At 42.5% G+C, this 21,768-nt stretch overlaps 1 protein-coding gene across 1 annotated transcript; it reads left to right on the forward strand.

Moving 5' to 3' along the window:
• Positions 1-619: 619 nt before the first annotated feature.
• On the forward strand, positions 620-21,331 carry LOC142656169 (keratin, type II cytoskeletal 8-like). The gene is made up of 9 exons (XM_075831059.1): positions 620-928; positions 9,538-9,746; positions 11,585-11,645; positions 12,021-12,116; positions 13,598-13,762; positions 14,341-14,466; positions 15,836-16,056; positions 19,891-19,940; positions 21,057-21,331. Exons 1-9 carry the CDS (start codon positions 641-643, stop codon positions 21,194-21,196), a joined length of 1,356 nt encoding a protein of 451 aa, XP_075687174.1. The 5' UTR covers positions 620-640; the 3' UTR covers positions 21,197-21,331.
• Positions 21,332-21,768: the final 437 nt, after the last annotated feature.

Consider the following 21,768-nt stretch of genomic DNA (forward strand, 5'->3'; position numbering starts at 1 on the left):
TGTTCTATATTTTGCGGGTCAATTCTACTGGCCGGATACACATCCGTAAATATACGCAAACGTGTCGGTGGCCAATAGAAATGAATGGGTTCTCAATTTCATCCGTAATTACCTGATCCGTAATTACGGATGAAAACTAGTCTCTAGTAGAAATGACCTGTGTAACTTATTCCATCTTCATCAAGGTGTATATATATATATATATATATATAATATTGCCGCTCCTCAGTCCCTATAATATAATCTTATGATGTGCAGCTCCTTTGTGGGGCCGGTTCAGAGGGCCACGAAACGCGTCATGTTGCCTTTTTGTAAAGTTCTAGAATAGCCGGTGGATCTACGCAATATGCCAAGGTTCACGTGGCCGTCATTGGTGGTCTCCCTCTCACAATGGGTTACAGTAGGTGGGAAACGAGGAGTGAAGTATTTGCTGATAAGGTGGTGACACCCAGGGATGGGCCGGGACCGGAGCCACAATCCAACCTCGGTAGGAGGAACAATAATTCAAATAATATGTCAATAGAGAAGAAGGAAAAGCCAACAGATATCACCTGATCCTGCTCGCTCAGTCTTACATTTCCACTCCTTGCTGCCGGCACCGAGTCTTCAAGCCAGAAATTCATCCGAGCCGCGGGGCACCATGAGTCTATACAACAACCGCTACGCCACCGGCAGAGGATTCAGCAGCAGGTCCCACGGCTCGCTGTCAGGAAGACCCTCAGTGTTCCGGGCAAGCACCGGCTACCAGCCGGGAATGCAAAGAGCGATCAGCGGCCTGAACCTCTCCCGGGTCACCCCAGGGTCCAGCACTTTCCTGCTCTCCTCTCTCCCCAACATGGAGGTGGACCCCAAACTGCATCAGCTGAGGAACGAGGAGAAGGAGCAGATCAAGGGGCTCAACAATCAGTTTGTCAACTTCATAGACAAGGTAAATGTTTATGGGGGGGCAATAAATCGTCAGTGCATGAAGGAACGGGCTGTGTTATTATTATTATGATGATGAGGATTATATGCAAACCAGACACATGCCTAGGGCACCATAGTTTATGGGGCGGCACAAGAGAGATTATTCGTTTTATTTCTTTTTTCTTAAAGGGGTATTCCCATCTCTGACACTTATGACATATCCACAGTACCTATCTCTAAAATGGTGCCACCTGACCCCCCCGTCCTACCTACTGTCGCTGGGCTCTGGCCCCTGAGTTAGATGGGGGGGGGTCGGGATTTCCAGAAATAGCCGAGCGCAATTTGCTACGTTGTTTCCGGAAGTCCCATAGAAGGGAATAGAAATGACGTAAACAGCGAAGCTCACCGCGCCACACTGTTTCCGTATTCCCGTTCACTTATATTGAAGTTCATGCACTTGGCTGTTTCCGGAAAATCCGGCAACTTAGTGGTTGTAGCCCGACGACCGCAGAAGAAGGGAAGATGGGGGTCAGGGTCCCGTTCTAGAGATAGATGCGAGTTCCAGAGGTCGTACCTGCATCTATCTGACATGATATATCCTGTGAGACCCCAATGCAAAATCGGTAACAGGCCCCGGGTACCATGTGCCATCTATAACACTGGTATCGTCTGATGCGGCAGAGGAGGCTGTAAACCCTCCCAGGGCCCGGGTGTAACTGCTTCCCCCCCCCCCCCCCCCCAGGTAGTAAAATAAGGTATATGCTCTATATGTATGGTACAAATCCTACACAGTGCGAGTATTTCAGCAGCTAGTATCTGTATCTAATCCTATCATGTGTGATACTGTCTGCTGAGCCACTGTATCTAATCCTATCATGTGAGATACTGTCTGCTGAGCCAGTGTATCTAATCCTATTATGTTTGATACTGTCTCCTCAGCTGGTGTATCTAATCCTATCATGTGTGATACTGTCTGCTGAGCTCTGTATCTAAGCCTGCCGTGTGTGATACTGTCTGCTGAGCTCTGTATCTAAGCCTATCATGTGTAAGGGTATGTGCACACACAAATTAAAAACCGTCTCAAAATACCGAGTCTATGAAAAACGGCTCCAAAAATTGCTGAAGAAGTGACATGCACTTATTTTTCACGGCCGTTTTTTTCCGTGGCCGGTTTGAAAAACGGCCGCGTAAAAAACGCCCCGTCGGAACAGAACGCTGTTTTTCCCATTGAAATCAATGGGCAGATGTTTGGAGGCGTTCTGTTTCCGATTTTTCAGCTGTTTTTCGGGATGTTTACAGCTGAAAACACTCCGTGTGAACATAGCCTAATACTGTCTGCTGAGATGGTGTATCTAAGTCTATTACGTGTGATACTGTCTGCTGAGATGGTGTATCTAAGTCTATTACGTGTGATACTGTCTGCTGAGATGGTGTATCTAAGTCTATTACGTGTGATACTGTCTGCTGAGATGCTGTATCTAAACCTATCTTGTTTGATACTGCCTGCTAAGTCACTGTATCTAAGCCTGTCTTGTCTGATACTGTCTGCTAAGTCACTGTATCTAAGCTTGTCTTGTGTGATACTGCCTGCTAAGTCACTGTATCTAAGCCTGTATTGTGTGATACTGCCTGCTAAGTCAATGTATCTAAGCCTGTATTGTGTGGTACTGCCTGCTAAGTCACTGTATCTAGCCTGTCCTGTGTGATACTTCCTGCTAAGTCACTGTATCTAAGCTTGTCCTGTGTGATACTGTCTGCTAAGTCACTGTATCTAAGCCTGTCTTGTGTGATACTGCCTGCTAAGTCAATGTATCTAAGCCTGTCTTGTGTGATACTGCCTGCTAAGTCACTGTATCTAAGCCTGTCTTGAGTGATACTGCCTGCTAAGTCACTGTATCTAAGCCTGTCTTGTGTGATACTGCCTGCTAAGTCACTGTATCTAAGCCTGTCTTGTGTGATACTGCCTGCTAAGTCACTGTATCTAAGCTTGTCCTGTGTGATACTGCCTGCTAAGTCACTGTATCTAAGCTTGTCCTGTGTGATACTGTCTGCTAAGTCACTGTATCTAAGCCTGTCTTGTGTGATACTGCCTGCTAAGTCAATGTATCTAAGCCTGTCTTGTGTGATACTGCCTGCTAAGTCACTGTATCTAAGCCTGTCTTGAGTGATACTGCCTGCTAAGTCACTGTATCTAAGCCTGTCTTGTGTGATACTGCCTGCTACGTCACTGTATCTAAGCCTGTCTTGTGTGATACTGCCTGCTAAGTCACTGTATCTAAGCTTGTCCTGTGTGATACTGCCTGCTAAGTCACTGTATCTAAGCTTGTCTTGTGTGATACTGCCTGCTAAGTCATTGTATCTAAGCCTGTCTTGTGTGATACTGTCTGCTGTCATTGATTTATTTCATTTTAATAAATTCTGGTGAGTAAATCTCCCCGACTGACATGAAATATTGAGACAATCATAACAATATTTCCTAAATGAGTTTCCCAGAATTTGTCCCGTCCGATGTAATAAAGCTAAATCATTGTACAATGAAGGTTATACAGCTTTCTAATATTCCTTGTGTTTCAATTCCTCAGCACTGTTAAGATCTGCGCTTGTTGTGTGTGAATGGAAAAAAAAAATCGTGTTTATCCTGTACAGACCTAATACTTCCCACAGCTGAGGGTTTGCTTCAATTGCATCAAGTCCAGACAATCCTCTGTGAGCTTTCTCGCTCCTTTGTCCTGATAGTTGATACTAAATCGATGCAGGTGAAATGTATCAATCTGGAGTGCAGGAGAAGAGAGGATTGCTTGCGCGGATACATTGTAACAAACAGCAGCTGTATGAGCAGGATAAGGTCATGACAAATGTTTCCATTTACTGAGAGCAAGCAAAGATCTTGAAAATTGTGAGGAAATGAAACGCAAAGTATATTAGAAAGATGAAGAACTTTCCATTATAAAATGATAAACATTGGACAACCCCAATAATACACAAACATGGCGGCAGGTCCCTATTACTGGTTACAGGGACTGTTCATTCTAGTGATTGGTCGTTTATCTCACATCCTCAGGAGTAAAATGGATCAGTAAGAGATGAATCTGTGCAACATTTCACCACTTTATACAGATCTGATCGAGGCAGAACCTGCGGCTGCTGGGAGATGCCATCACTTTATGATCAGGCCGATCTCCGGGACCTCCACCGATCCTGAGAGCGGAGGAGCTGCATCGCGGATTTGGCGCGGTCTCCCCTCCGCTGTCCCTGCACAGTGGCGCCTCGGCTAAAGTGATGGGATATCCCAGTGATATGTTATGACTTTATAAGTTGGGCATAGATGGGTCCTATTCACCACTACATGGAGGTGGGCAATCGGCCCGAGAGCAAAGAGGGGGAAAGAAACACCAGACCCTGAGCGGCAAAAGCCATCACCATAATGGGGATCCCAGTGTGATCTTGGCTATGAGCCCCCCTTCTATATATGCCCCTGTGTGCACCAACAGAGACGGGAGAGGCGATGTCTTATAAATATGACGCACGTTTTGAGCACCGTTTTTCTGCGGCAGTTGCACCGCTATAGGAGCCCCCAGAATATTTATAGATTGTTTTTATCCTCTCCATGTAACTGAAGGCGTTTACACTCGTGCAACCAATGGGGAGATTTATCAATAGTGCTGCGTTGATGAATTAGACAAAATGTCACAGGTGGTATAATAATTTGGCGCATCTTTCTAGACGTCACATTTCCCCTCCTCATGACTGCTGTACATGTACAGTAATATTTCCCACCACAGAATGGCGCATGCCTGTAATAAATGTGGCGAATTTTATGATTTCTCCGAGCCTTGACCTTTTTTCTAGAATTTTTCAACACTGTTGGGGAAGCTGTAAAAAGTGTCTGACACATAATACATTTGGCGCACAACGTAGTCTCTACTTTTTTTGCCACAATTTGCAACAGAGTTGGCGTGTTTTTCTCAGTAAATCTCCTCCGTTTTTTTTTTTTATCGCTCCAATACACATTAAATAAAAAAAATGAACAAACTTTGCATTGAAAATGTCCTACCGTTTTGTGTATGCAGCTCTTATGCAGACTTGTGTGACTCAAGAAACCATCTGCTGTTGGATCCTGCAGTCTCTGTCCCTCTTCCTGATAATAGGCAGTAGTAGGGGAGGCAGAGCGAAGAGAGTAACACGTGACTGCAGGATCCGACTACACAGGGTTTATATGAAGTCTGTAACTATGGAGACATATAGGTCTGCATAGGACCTGTGCACTCAAAACGGTAGAAGATCTTTAGTGGAGACTATTTGCAAAGTTGCTTCATTTTTTTTTTATTTTAGAGGTAGTACCCACTATAGAGCCAGGGCACGAGACTGCTATGGTGCCAAGGATGAGGGGGGGGGGGACGGGACGACGACACTGAACTGCTTCTCCTGCTTGCTAAGACACTGTCGTAGCTGATACCTGAAGCTACCGCTAGAGGGAGCTCATTGCATATAGATGTCTACATCTCCCATTGAGTTAAATATTAGCTGTATAAATCTATATGCAATGAGCTCCCCCTAGTGGTGGCTGCATAAAGTCAGCATTACATCACTCATCTCCCCTATACAGATATATTCTGAAAATCAGCATAAAATATTGGACCTTAATTGAAAGAAAGGTGGACAACGCCCTATGATTCCACACAGAATAGTGACTATGTTGCACCTTACATTTCCAGTATGCTAGATCTGAACACTTCTGCAGCTTCGTTTTAGTGATCGTTGGGGTCTCAGTGCTCGGACCCCCACCAATCAAAACTTCTGACATGGCAAAAGTTTTTTTTAAATGTTATTTACACTTTTAAGTCTGTTGCCTTTAGATATTACTGCCGCAGCGCAAGAGCCCAGCGGTGAACATGGTCTTATTGCCTGGACTAGGACACATATGGAATTCTATAAGCGCTGGGATTTTTATATAATTGTTTTTATTTTGGTTACTTTAGTTATTTGCTATCAATACTTTTAGATTCGCAGGTTGTTACATTACAGTATTTGCTACTTTCTATTTGGGATAAACACTTTGTGTTGGTTTATTGTTTGTATACATAAAATCTACAGATATAAATACCTGTCGCTATCTGCAATTTCCTTTTGTGGTGTCTATTTTAACATTTCTAATATAGTTTATGTTTTATTTCTTCACCATTTTGAAGATCTCTGCTTGCTGTTATGTTCATTGTTTACATCCAGAGGCTGAAAACTGTATATAATTAACACTGCTGACAGCTGAGGGTTTGTTACAATTGTATCCAGCATAGGCAATCCTAATCCTGAGCTAAACACATCAGCATCACAAATCTCTCTTCTGTCCTGGTAGTTTGGTACAATGTATCAGTGCAGGTAAAATGTATCAGTCTGGAGTCAGGGCTGTTCAGCTCAAAGAGGATTGTCTAGACTGGATACAATTGTTGCAAACTCTCAGCTTTGAGAAATATTCGGGTATGTTCAAGGGAAAACAGCTCCTGATTTTCAGTCGTTTTTTAAGCCACTCACAATTGTCGCTGTGTTTTTTACGGCCAAAAACAGCTCAATGATTGACCTGCACTTCTTTTTACGGGGCGTCTTTTTACGCCCCATTATTTGAAAATGAGGCGTAAAAAAACGCTGTGTCGGAACAGAACGCCGTATTTCCCACTGAAATCAATGGGCAGATGTTTGTTGGCGTTCTGCTTCCGATTTTTCAGTCGTTTTTCAGGACGTTTACGGCCCGAAAAACGGCTGAAAATAGCCCGTGTGAACATGCCCTTATTTACATGAGACCAGAAAGCGCTTGAGGTCGACCCGTCATTTCTCAGCCAGGAAATAAAGTTTTTGGCATCGCCCGGAACACGTTCATGTTGCAGGATCCCGTGTGACCCGTTAACCACAAGACTCGGCCCTAATCCTGGGCAGGAGACACACAGAATGGTGGGAAAATATCAACAGGAGGGAATAATGGCCGGGATCTTATTACTGGGCTATTGTGACCATGTCCTCAGTAAACACAGGCTGTATAATCCCTGGCAGGATCCTCCCAGGCTCCGTCTCTTCCAGCTGGCATGATGCTGCCAACCTCCATGTGCAGAGCAGCTACACGCCTGTGTGCTCAGTCCGCGGTGTTTGGGTTTCGTGGTCATCGATAATCTCAGTGCATTTCTCATGGTGCAGACATAGGAGCTGGCACTGCGCCACGGGGACTTGGTGTGTACAAGCCTCTGCAGCGTGTGTGCCAGGGGGCAGGGGCATGGTAGGTGCATAGAGTACAGTAGGGGCCTGAAAGCTTGTTTGCGATACAGGACAGCAGCAATTCTACCCATAGGCCATGTGGGGGCGCAATGACATATCATGAATAATTTATAATAGTACATATACAATATTTGTATTGAAGTCAATGGTAACGTATGGACAACGTATGCGATCTTAAACCCTGCGTTTGCATACGTAAAACATATACGTTTTTGGCACCCTATAAGGGAAATCTTGACTTTATAAAGTTTGATTTAGCGAAAGAACAAAAAAAATTATACGTTTTTAGAAGTAAGAACGGAAACGGCTCTTGGAATGCGGCGATGTAAAAAAACGTAATTTTTTCTAAAAGGGTTCTTATTGTGCAAACGTAGGAAAACATATAAAACCTTTACATATTTGATATCCCCGTAATCGTGCCGGCCCATAAAGGTAACATGTTATTTACGCTGCTTAGTAAACGGCGTAAATTTATAACGTGAAAATCAATGCTGGAATAGCCACTTATTTTCAATTCTCCCCTAAAATAAAGTTAATAAAAGTTAATCGATATATTATAAGCATCCAAAAATGGTGCGATTGAAAAATACAACTCGTCCGGCAAAAAACAAGCCCTTCTACGGCTATGGCGATGGAATAAAAAAAAAAGTTACGACTCTTGGGGTAAAAACGCCTGAATTACGTCCGTAAATAGGCTGGGTTCACTCACCCTAAGGGGCAAACGCAGGATTTTTAAAGGGAGGTTTCCAAGTGCTCTGGTGCCCTCAACAGAGATGGCAAAATACCCCCAATTATACAAACTTTGCCAAATTTCTGCATAATTTACATCACACATGTTACAAAGGGTGGTTAAGAGGTCAGTAGTGGTATCCTGGCATTCTACAGGTGATATCCACTGTAAAAATCTGACATATATTCCGCAGCATGCCCTCAAATCTGCAGTGGAAAATCTGCACCAAAAATCTGCATCAAAACTACCACATCTGGATATCTGTTCATGATTGTTATTATTATATTGTTTAGAATATTGAAGGGGTTAATAATAGTGAGGGTCTAGGGCAGGAACATGTACCCATAATTTAATTTTATTTAGTTTTATAAATAAGTCTAGGGTTCTGGTACAAAGCTCCAAATCCCCTGCTTCCCTTCACACAGCTATATCTGCCTGCAGCTGCCACTAGGGGGAGCTCACTGCATAGGGATTTCTACACCTCAATAATGAATTCACATGCAGTGCTCTCCCCCTAGTGGTGATAGAAAGAATTTTAACATGTTAAATTCTTTTTGGATCTTGTGAACTGCTCATAATTAATAGCCGGGTACTAGAAAGTACCCCCTAAATGCTCCCCTGCATCTATATACTCGGCTATGTTCACCATTGTAACTCAAAAAAAATATAGCAACTTTGCAAATAGTCTTTATTATACGGGTATGTTCACACGCAGTGGTTTCAGACGTAATTCGGGCGTTTTACGCCTCGAATTACGCAGGAAAAAACGCCCCTAATACGCCTACAAACATCTGCCCATTACTTTCAATGGGAATTACGATGTTCTGTTCCCACGAGCCTTTATTTTACGCGTCGCTGTCAAAATACGGCACGTAAAATGACGGCTCGTCAAAAGAAGTGCAGGTCACTACTTGGGACGTTTTTGGAGGCGTTTTTCATTGACTCCATTAAAAAACAGCTAAACAGTAGAGGAGGAGACACATGGAAAAGTCACACATGACTGCAAGATCAGACTACACAGTGTTTGATTGTAGTCTGTAACCATGGAGACACGAAGTTCTACCTTGGAGCTGTATACTGAAAACATGAGAAGATTGTTGCATCAAGACTATTATTATTATAGATTTTTGGGAACGATACCAAAATTAGTTGGAAAAGTCTATGTAAGATTTAACCTTGTATTTTGGGGTATGTGATTTAAATGAGCCATGCAAAGTCTTTCTGTAATAAGAAGACCCCTCCATGAAAATGAGGCGTGGTCCCTTAAAGGGGTTGTCCATGATTAGTAAAACAGGGCTGTCTTTTTCCCAAAAACAATGCCGCACCTGTGCACAGGTTGTGTGTGATATTGCAGCTCAGCCCCATTCATTACAATAGAGCAGGGTTGCAATACCAGACATAACCTGTGGACAGGAGTGGCACTGTTTTGGGAAAAAAAAAAAAAGCGGCCATGTTTTTCTAATCCTGGATAACGCCTTTAATTAGACCTAATACGCATCATAGATGTAGCAACTCGTCATGACGTCTTCCTTGTGATTAATAACATAATAAGATGGTAATTATAATGCGTTTCCTGAAGAGCCGTCATGTGGCTGATGATCCTCTGGTGCTACAATAAATATAATCTGTTCACCGAACAGGTCCGGGAGCTGGAGAGACAGAACAAGATCCTAAAGACCCAACTGCATCTTCTGAAGGAGAAGGACACGTATAAATTCAACATCGATCAGATCACGCTGACGTCCAGCAACCACCTGAAGCAGCAGATCGATGGCCTCCTGCATGAGAAGGACAAGCTGCAGGCCGAGCTCCAGAACATGCAGGCCGTGGTGGAGGAGCTCAAGAGCCGGTATAGGAACCTGCCACCACGTACCGGGCAGAGCTGGGGGGTTAGATACATAGGATCTATAGGTGGCACTATCGTTTTTTAATCACAGTCTTTTATATTTGCACAGGTTCTTGGCTTGTGATAATACTGCAACATAGTATCTAAATAATACCGCCAAATAGTGCCCATATAATATGGCCATACAGTGATGATATAATATGGCCATACAGTGATGATATAATATGGCCATACAGTGATGATATAATATGGCCATACAGTGATGATATAATATGGCCGTACAGTGATGATATAATATGGCCATACAGTGAATATATAATATGGCCATACAGTGATGATATAATATGTCCATACAGTGAATATATAATATGGCCATACAGTGAATATATAATATGTCCATACAGTGATGATATAATATGGCCATACAGTGATGATATAATATGGCCATACAGTGATGATATAATATGGCCATACAGTGATGATATAATATGTCCATACAGTGATGATATAATATGGCCATACAGTGAATATATAATATGGCCATACAGTGATGATATAATATGGCCATACAGTGATGATATAATATGGCCATACAGTGATGATATAATATGGCCATACAGTGATGATATAATATGGCCATACAGTGATGATATAATATGGCCATACAGTGATGATATAATATGGCCATACAGTGAATATATAATATGGCCATACAGTGATGATATAATATGGCCATACAGTGATGATATAATATGGCCATACAGTGATGATATAATATGGCCATACAGTGAATATATAATATGGCCATACAGTGAATATATAATATGGCCATACAGTGAATATATAATATGGCCATACAGTGAATATATAATATGTCCATACAGTGATGATATAATATAGCCATACAGTGATGATATAATATGTCCATACAGTGATGATATAATATGGCCATACAGTGATGATATAATATGGCCATACAGTGATGATATAATATGGCCATACAGTGATGATATAATATGGCCATACAGTGAATATATAATATGGCCATACAGTGAATATATAATATGGCCATACAGTGAATATATAATATGGCCATACAGTGATGATATAATATAGCCATACAGTGAATATATAATATGGCCATACAGTGAATATATAATATGGCCATACAGTGAATATATAATATGGCCATACAGTGATGATATAATATGGCCATACAGTGAATATATAATATGGCCATACAGTGAATATATAATATGGCCATACAGTGATGATATAATATGGCCATACAGTGAATATATAATATGGCCATACAGTGATGATATAATATGGCCATACAGTGATGATATAATATGGCCATACAGTGAATATATAATATGGCCATACAGTGAATATATAATATGGCCATACAGTGATGATATAATATGGCCATACAGTGATGATATAATATGGCCATACAGTGAATATATAATATGGCCATACAGTGATGATATAATATGGCCATACAGTGATGATATAATATGGCCATACAGTGATGATATAATATGGCCATACAGTGAATATATAATATGGCCATACAGTGATGATATAATATGGCCATACAGTGAATATATAATATGGCCATACAGTGAATATATAATATGGCCATACAGTGAATATATATAACAGTGCCATGATAATACTGCTATGTAGTGCTCAAATAATAAGGCTATAATAAATGATACCAAATCTGGCGCAATGATGCTGGTGGTCTGGGGACCATTGATCCATTTGCCAGGCACAGAACCGCCAGATGACAAGTCCATAAATAATCTTCTATACTTCCTGTGTTGTTTCTGCAGATACGAGGATGAAATTAACAGACGGAATCAATTAGAAAATGATTTTGTGCTGACTAAGAAGGTGTGTGCCATCTTTATCTGATAAACGATAACGCTTAATTGGGGATGGGGGCGCTGTTGCATTGATGTCTACAGAAAATATTGGCTAAGGGTAATGGTGAAAAGTGGTACTGCAAGTAACTCCCGGAAAAAAAAATGTATCAAGGTGAGATTGGGATGAAATATTTAAACACCAAATCCTCTACAATATATATGTGTATCATACACATGGTCCCCCCTCACCCCTGTCCCATCCCCCACAGTAACATTTCTAGCCACAGAACCAGGCCTGGAGCGGTTCACCTCTGAAATAAAGATTACGTTTAAAGGTGCCCCCATCTACCTGCAGATTCTTCCCTTCACTTCACTATGATATTTTGTTGTTTTTGCCCCTCAGGACCTGGACGACACCTATCTCCACAAAGTGGACAATGAATCCAAGTTGGAAAGTCTGACGGATGAGATAGAGTATCTGAAGCAGCTGTATAATGAGGTAAGTACATAATGGCGTCGTAGGGAGCGCTGCCATGTCCATAGAGCGCCAATAAGGCCTTGTTCACATCTGCATCAGGGCTATCTATCTATCTATCTATCTATCTATCTCATATCTATCTATCTATCTATCTATCTATCTATCTCATATCTATCTATCTATCTATCTATCTATCTATCTATCTATCTATCTATCTATCTATCTATCTATCTATCTATCTCATATCTATCTATCTATCTATCTATCTATCTATCCCTATTTGTAAGTAGATTTAGCTTTAGTGCATATTTATTTATATTTAGTGGTTTAGGTGGCATTAGTGTTGCAGGGTGCTGTCGCCATTTTTTGTCTGCTGTATTTCTGCATTCATAGGTGTTCTTGCACCTGCATACATTTTGTATCATTTAGTTGGAATGTGCTGTTCAACTTTTTGTTCTGTTTATGTGATCCATATATGTGGGGTTAGTGACTGCCTCCACTTGTTGTTCTTGCACTCCTCCCATTCTGCCCTGGGTGATTTTAATCAGTTCAATGCTGGATCCTACCATCCCCAGGTATATATGTAGGCTTAGTCCCAGTTCTGGGTGTATGTGCAGCGTAGGTTCCCACCTTACAGAGGTCGCCTTGTCGTGGCAGGTGGGCTAACACTTTTTGATCAAAATGTGCACTAAGAACCTCCCTATTTGTAAGTAGATTTAGCTTTAGTGCATATTTATTTATATTTAGTGGTTTAGGTGGCATTAGTGTTGCAGGGTGCTGTCGCCATTTTTTGTCTGCTATCTATCTATCTCATATCTATCTATCTATCTATCTATCTATCTATCTATCTATCTATCTATCTATCTATCTATCTATCTATCTATCTATCTATCTATCTATCTTCTATCCATCTCATATCTATCTATCTAATATCTATCTCATATCTATCTATCTAATATCTATCTCATATCTATCTATCTAATATCTATCTCATATCTATCTATCTAATATCTATCTCATATCTATCCATCCAATATCTATCTCATATCTATCCATCCATCTATCTATCTCATATCTATCCATCCATCTATCTATCTCATATCTATCCATCCATCTATCTATCTCATATCTATCCATCCATCTATCTATCTCATATCTATCCATCCATCTAGCTATCTCATATCTATCCATCCATCTATCCATCATGCATATATTTCTACAATAGAATAATGGTTCAGGCCTCAGACTGATTGTAAATACTGCACGGACGGGCCGCCGACTGTCACCCGCTTTTGCGCGCCGTGCTCACGTTATAAAGTATAGGAGCGCAGTCCGTAAATGCAAAAAATATGACGTCCTTTTTTATGCGGGTGATTTCATATTACACAAAATGCACCTTGCCGGGTCAGTGACTATTAGGGGGAATATTTCTCATTTTGAGGGGACGTGTGATCATGAGACATTTCACCTGTAAATTTGTTATTTTGTTTTTTCTGCTGCAGGAAATACAGGAGCTGCAGTCTCAGGTTCACAGCGACAAAGTGACAGTAGAACTGGATAATAACCGGGATCTGGAGATGAAGCACGTGATGGATGAGGTCCGGGCGCAGTACCAGAGCATGGCCACTAAGAGCCGCCAGGAGGCCGAACACTGGTACAAGAGCAAAGTGGGTGACGTCTCCTAATGTGTCTAGACTGAATATATGTATCTTATCTTACAAACAGGGGTGTACATACTATGGGGACACCCAACGCAGACGCTATGGGGGCCCTATTGGCTGTTTGAGCCGGCGCTGGGCTCCCACTGTCCACAATCACAACATTGGCAAAACAGAGAAGGGAAAATGGCCAATGGGTCATGTGCCCCTCTATTCTACAAATGATGGGAATGGAGTGGGGGAAGGGACATGTAGTCTGCCCTCTTTTTTGTGAAGGTGAAGTGTGATGACATGGACCAGTAGGGGCCCCATTTTGATATTTATTTTTTTTTCATTCGTATGTCAGTGATCCAGATTTGTCTATTTGTTTCCAAGAAAAGGTTAAACAAACTGTGTTCAAAAAGTAATAACATAATATAATAATAATAATAACAATAATAATAATGATAATAAAAACGACAATAATAATAATAATGATAATAAAAAACAAAAATAATAATAATAAAATAATTATAATAAATAATAATAGTAATAATAATAGGATCTTCTGTTGTATATCAGTCACATTTTTATTACGTCGTCCACAGATTGACGATTTGGTAAATCAGAGTAAACGGTCGAGCGATGAGTTAAAAGCCATGAAGAATGAGATGGGGGATCTACACCGGATGATACAACGCGTCAACAATGACAATGAGGCCCTAAAAAATCAGGTACAAGGGCACTTGGGCGACAAGGTTACAGTGGGGCCCCTGTCTGCCCTACCCTCCATTAACTGACCCATCTGATCGATCTCTCCTGCTTTTAGTTACACCTCTTTCAGTGCCAAATGCAATGTCCCAACCCAAAAATGGCAAGAGGGCTGCCAACAATACCAAAAAACAGCCCTACTGACAATGCCAGCCGCAGCGCCATCATACAACACCAACTGCATTGCCTCTCTTACAGCGCCTCCAGGGGCGAATCCGGACAGCAGAAGCCCCTGTGCAAGAAGAACAGTATATGGGCCCCTTGCTCTCCAACTATGGGCCATGAAATCCATTAGCTCCGTCCTATATATGCAGTCTAATACACAGTAGGAAGCATCATTAAGGTGGCCGTGAGCTGTCTTATCTACTGGGTCACGTTGCAGTTGTACAAGTTGCACATATGTTATATCTGCCCCTGAGTGCCACTAAACAGTGTGCCCTTACAGTGCCAGCCACAGGACCTCCCTTTCTCATAGTCCCTATAATGTGTACCTACCTGGTGGTATCTGATGGCGTCTCCCAGGTCCAGCCACCATGCTGTCTCTCTAGCCAAAGCTGTGGCTAGGATCGATGACATCACTCTATAGTTGCTGTGAAGTGATGTCATCACAGTTCACCGAGCAGCTGGACAGACAAGGGAGTCCTCCCCACTGTTAACTATAGATGGCGAACCAAAGCGCACCACAACTTTCTGTAGCTTTGCAGTGGGCCCATTATCTGCCTATTTTGCCAAGTGCTGATGCCCGCCTTGCAATAGGTAAATTGTGGGTAATATATTACCCAAGCTATACTTACCATAGAGGGACCCCTATGTACTGGATCTCCAGAGAGGGTGGCACAAACTCAGATTGACATATTTCCCTTGGTACGTGTAAACTTCTCCCACATTCTGATGGTTTGTGAAGACACTGGTTGCCGCCCTAGGCTTGGGATGTGACGTCCAGTTTCACTTGCAGTACAGAACGGATCACTACGCGCCATTCTTCCTATCAGACGATCCGTCCTTGTAGAGATTCGCCTCCGCACACCTCTTCCTGTTATTTTATTGCGTGGTTGTTCTCCCAACCTCCGGGACACGCAACGTTGAACAGCGCTGACATCTCATCCGAGGTGCGTAGCGATCTGCCGGAGCGATAAATCAAGGTCTCAGTTCAAGGATTCTGTCCCTCTCAGTGGCAATAACTGGCACGTCGATGAACAATCGTGAAAAATCTTATGACTTCTCCTTCTCGGTGTTGCAATTTCAATGTTGAGGCGTGTTTTATAATAATACAATATTTAGAGACTTTTTACAAAACTTTTTAGTCCAGTCTTCTTTATTTATAACTCGCAGCGGACCAATCTGGAGAACGCCATCACCCACGCAGAGGAGAATGGGGAACAAGCCATTCAGAATGCCAAAACTCACGCTCAGGACCTGGAAGACGCCCTAAGGAGGGCAAAGCAGGATATGGCACTGAAAGTGCGGGAATATCAGGATCTGATGAACACCAAGCTGGCGCTTGACATTGAGATCGCCACTTACCGGAAACTGCTGGAGGGAGAGGAGACCCGGTAATCAGACGCATCTCTGAACACTTGTAGATTTTAATGTTGCTCTGCTTTAGAAAAACTTTGCAGATACTTTGCTTTTCTTTTCTTAAACTTCATCATATCATTGTCTCTATTCACATTCACTTGTAATTCTACAATCTCTATTACATTAAGTGCATTTGATTACGCACAATGCAGATTACTGTACAGTGTCTGAAGTAAACACTACATCACCCACAATGCAGTACAGCAGAGAATGCAACGTTCAGGCACCGATCCAGCAGGGAAGATGTGAGATTTTTGTAACCTGATAACTGACATGAAACCAACAAAATTGTTAATGAAGATCTATATGTGAATCAAGTATAAGCAAAGATAAGACCCAATATCAGTCAAAGATGAGTTAGGCCTTATTCACACAGACGTGTCCGTTTTGCGCGCGCAAAAGGTTCGTGTGTCATCAGCATATGGTGCGTGGCTGCGTGATTGTCGCGCAGCCGGCATCATTATGACACTCTGGTTTTATGTTTACAAACAGAAAAGCACGAGGTGCTTTTCTGTTTTCATTAATTTATTTTACTACTGCAGCGCGCATCACGCGTGTCACCCGGAAGTGCTTCCGCGTGCCGAGCGCAATTTGCACGCACCCATTGACTTCAATGGGTGCGTGCTGCGCGAAACACAGGCAAGTATAGGACATGTTGTGAGTTTTACGCAGCGCACATACGCTACGTGAAATTTACTGACAGTCTGAACGGCCCCATTCATTAACATAGGTCCATGCGACGCGCGTGAAAATCACGCGTGTCGCACGGACGTAAAACATGTTCGTGTGAATAAGGCCTAAAGGAAAGTAATTCTAAAGATACTGAAAATAAACATCTTGTAGATACACTTTGAAGTGTATGATAGCCCTTGAGAATAATTTTACAGGTTAAATACAGAATTAATGTACATAAAACATTCAGTCACTTTACACATACATTACATTACTTATCCTGTACTGATCCTGAGTTACATCCGGTATTATACTCCAGAGCTGCACTCACTATTCTGCTGGTGGAGTCACTGTGTACATACATTACATTACTTATCCTGTACTGATCCTGAGTTATATCCTGTATTATACTCCAGAGCTGCACTCACTATTCTGCTGGTGGAGTCACTGTGTACATACATTACATTACTTATCCTGTACTGATCCTGAGTTACATCCTGTATTATACTCCAGAGCTGCACTCACTATTCTGCTGGTGGAGTCACTGTGTACATACATTACATTACTTATCCTGTACTGATCCTGAGTTACATCCGGTATTATACTCCAGAGCTGCACTCACTATTCTGCTGGTGGAGTCACTGTGTACATACATTACATTACTTATCCTGTACTGATCCTGAGTTATATCCTGTATTATACTCCAGAGCTGCACTCACTATTCTGCTGGTGGAGTCACTGTGTACATACATTACTTATCCTGTACTGATCCTGAGTTACATCCTGTATTATACTCCAGAGCTGCACTCACTATTCTGCTGGAGGAGTCACTGTGTACATACATTACATTACTTATCCTGTACTGATCCTCAGTTACATCCTGTATTATACTCCAGAGCTGCACTCACTATTCTGCTGGTGAAGTCACTGTGTACATACATTACATTACTTATCCTGTACTGATCCTGAGTTACAGCGTGTATTATACTCCAGAGCTGCACTCACTATTCTGCTGGTGCAGTGTTACATAGTTACATAGTTACATAGTTAGTACGGCTGAAAAAAGACACATGTCCATCAAGTTCACTGTGTACATACATTACATTACTTATCCTGTACTGATCCTGAGTTACATCCTGTATTATACTCCAGAGCTGCACTCACTATTCTGCTGGTGGGGTCACTGTGTACATACATTACATTACTTATCCTGTACTGATCCTGTGTTATATCCTGTATTATACTCCAGAACTGCACTCACTATTCTGCTGGTGGAGTCACTGTGTACATACATTACATTACTTATCCTGTACTGATCCCGAGTTACATCCTGTATTATACTCCAGAGCTGCTCTCACTATTCTGCTGGTGGAGTCACTGTGTACATACATTACATTACTTATCCTGTACTGATCCTGAGTTACATTCTGTATTATACTCCAGAGCTGCACTCACTATTCTGCTGGTGGAGTCACTGTGTACATACATTACATTACTGATCCTGTACTGATCCTGAGTTATATCCTGTATTATACTCCAGAGCTGCACTCACTATTCTGCTGGTGGAGTCACTGTGTACATACATTACTTATCCTGTACTGATCCTGAGTTACATCCTGTATTATACTCCAGAGCTGCACTCACTATTCTGCTGGTGGGGTCACTGTGTACATACATTACATTACTTATCCTGTACTGATCCTGTGTTATATCCTGTATTATACTCCAGAACTGCACTCACTATTCTGCTGGTGGAGTCACTGTGTACATACATTACATTACTTATCCTGTACTGATCCCGAGTTACATCCTGTATTATACTCCAGAGCTGCTCTCACTATTCTGCTGGTGGAGTCACTGTGTACATACATTACATTACTTATCCTGTACTGATCCTGAGTTACATTCTGTATTATACTCCAGAGCTGCACTCACTATTCTGCTGGTGGAGTCACTGTGTACATACATTACATTACTGATCCTGTACTGATCCTGAGTTATATCCTGTATTATACTCCAGAGCTGCACTCACTATTCTGCTGGTGGAGTCACTGTGTAAATACATTACTTATCCTGTACTGATCCTGAGTTATATCCTGTATTATACTCCAGAGCTGTACTCACTATTCTGCTGGTGGAGTCACTGTGTACATACATTACATTACTTATCCTGCACTGATCCTGAGTTACATCCTGTATTATACTCCAGAGCTGCACTCACTATTCTGCTGGTGGAGTCACTGTGTACATACATTACATTACTGATCCTGTACTGATCCTGAGTTACATCCTGTATTATACTCCAGAGCTGCACTCACTATTCTGCTGGTGGAGTCACTGTGTACATACATTACATTACTGATCCTGTACTGATCCTGAGTTATATCCTGTATTATACTCCAGAGCTGCACTCACTATTCTGCTGGTGGAGTCACTGTGTACATACATTATATTACTTATCCTGTACTGATCCTGAGTTACATCCTGTATTATACTCCAGAGCTGCACTCACTATTCTGCTGGTGGAGTCACTGTGTACATACATTACATTACTGATCCTGTACTGATCCTGAGTTATATCCTGTATTATACTCCAGAGCTGCACTGTTGCTGGAAACAGTTAGTCAAACACCCCTAAGGGTATGTGCACATGATAACTGCTTTACATCTGAAATTACGTAGCTGTTTTCAGGAGAAAACAGCTTCTGAATTTCAGACGTAATTGCTCGTACTGGCGTTTTGCGGTGGCGTCTTTTGCGGCCGTAATTTGGAGCTGTTCTTCATTGGAGTCAATGAAAAACGGCTCCAATTACGTCCCAAGAAGTGTCCTGCACTTCTTTTGACGAGGCTGTAATTTTACGCACCGTCTTTTGACAGCGACGCGTAAAATAACAGGTCGTCGGCACAGTACATCGTAAAGCCCATTGAAAGTAATGGGCAGATGTTTGCCGATGTATTTTTTTCAGACGTAATTCGAGGCGTAAAACGCCTCCATTATGCCTGAAAATAGGTCGTGTGAACCCAGCCTGACAGCACAGCTGATTCCCCTATAATGCAGGGAGCTGTATGTGTTTTTATTTTTCTTATGCATCAGATGATTGTCCACTGCTGGGTATAAAGAGGTTGTTTCTTTTTAGGTTGAAAAATCATCCTTCCCGTTCCCAGCTTAATGCTATGGATAAATTGGGTGAGTGTTTTATCGCTTGAATTTCCACCCAAAAGCAGAAAAACATGTAAATATGTAATAACATAAGAGACATTCAACATGTTAGAGCGTTAAATTATCCAACAGACATTTACATTGGTATTTATTCTATAAATGGCGTCTGGTGCGGGCGGAGCGGCGAGTGACATTGATTTTTATTGTCGTTCTCTCTGTGCTAGGACTTGTGAGTTTATATAAAGGATGAGGTCCTGCTGCTGGATTTATATACACGGATATCACCCCAGTGCATAGCGGAAATGCCAGTGGGTGACAACAGCAAGATACTGTCTGCTGAGCTGGTGTATCTAATCCTATCATGTGTGATACTGTCTGCTGTGCTGGTGTATCTAATCCTATCGTGTGATACTGTCTGCTGAGCTGTGTATCTAATCCTATCATGTGTGATACTGTCTGCTGAGCTGTGTATCTAATCCTATCATGTGTGATACTGTCTGCTGTGATGGTGTATCTAATCCTATCATGTGTGATACTGTCTGCTGTGCTGGTGTATCTAATCCTATCATGTGTGATACTGTCTGCTGTGCTGGTGTATCTAATCCTATCATGTGTGATACTGTCTGCTGTGCTGGTGTATCTAATCCTATCATGTGTGATACTGTCTGCTGTGCTGGTGTATCTAATCCTATCATGTGTGATACTGTATGCTGAGCTGGTGTATCTAATCCTATCATGTGTGATACTGTCTGCTGTGCTGGTGTATCTAATCCTATCATGTGTGATACTGTCTGCTGAGCTGCTGTATCTAATCCTATCATGTGTGATACTGTATGCTGAGCTGTGTATCTAATCCTATCATGTGTGATACTGTATGCTGAGCTGTGTATCTAATCCTATCATGTGTGATACTGTATGCTGAGCTGTGTATCTAATCCTATCATGTGTGATACTGTCTGCTGAGCTGTGTATCTAATCCTATCATGTGTGATACTGTCTGCTGAGCCACTGTATCTAATCCTATCATATGTGACCCTGTCTGCTGAGCCTGTGTATCTAATCCTATCATGTGTGATACTGTCTGCTGAGCTATGTATCTAATCCTATCATGTGTGATACTGTATCTTCAATTTACTTTTGCAGCTAGTCTCTTAAACTTTGATGGAAAAACTTCTTCCGCTGCCCAAAATTCATTCAACCCAAGAAAAGCTGTTCTGGTCAAGACGATTGAAACAACTAACGGCAAACAAGTCTCTGAGGCCAGTCACTACACCCAGGAATGAGCTGTGTACAGAGGAGCTGACTCTGCGGACGTCTCCCCATCTTCCCCACAACTGTAACTGCAGAACTCCACAACGCTTACAAATCTGGCATTGCTGATATCTGTAATATTCTCACACAAGCAAAATAAAATGTGACGAAGCCCCGAGCCGATCTGCTGTGTGTCCTGCACCCGTCTCCCGCCTGTCCTGCACCCGTCTCCCGCCTGTCCTGCACCCGTCTCCCGCGTGTCGTGCACCCATCTCCAGCCTGTTCTGCCCCGTCTCCCGCCTGTCCAGCCCCCGTGTCCAGCCCCGTCTACCGCCTGTCCAGCCCCCATCTCCCGCCTGTCCTGCATCCGTCTCCTGCCTGTCCTGCATCCGTCTCCCGCCTGTCCTGCATCCGTCTCCCGCCTGTCCTGCCCCCGTCTCCCGCCTGTCCTGCCCCCGTCTCCCGCCTGTCCTGCCCCGTCTCTCGCCTGTCCTGCCCCCGTATCCCGCCTGTCCTGCCCCCGTATCCCGCCTGTCCTGCCCCCGTCTCCCGCCTGTCCTGCCCCCGTCTCCCGCCTGTCCTGCCCCCGTCACCCACCTGTCCT

Source organism: Rhinoderma darwinii, chromosome 6, assembly GCF_050947455.1.
Source record: "Rhinoderma darwinii isolate aRhiDar2 chromosome 6, aRhiDar2.hap1, whole genome shotgun sequence".
NCBI classification, from domain to species: Eukaryota; Metazoa; Chordata; class Amphibia; order Anura; family Rhinodermatidae; genus Rhinoderma; species Rhinoderma darwinii.

Coding starts and splice junctions, on each gene's coding strand:
- LOC142656169 (XM_075831059.1), top strand. CDS start 641: ATGAGTCTATACAACAACCGCTACGCCACCGGCAGAGGATTCAGCAGC. Junction 929..9,537: donor TTGTCAACTTCATAGACAAG/GTAAATGTTTAT, acceptor TTCACCGAACAG/GTCCGGGAGCTGGAGAGACA. Junction 12,117..13,597: donor TGAAGCAGCTGTATAATGAG/GTAAGTACATAA, acceptor TTTCTGCTGCAG/GAAATACAGGAGCTGCAGTC.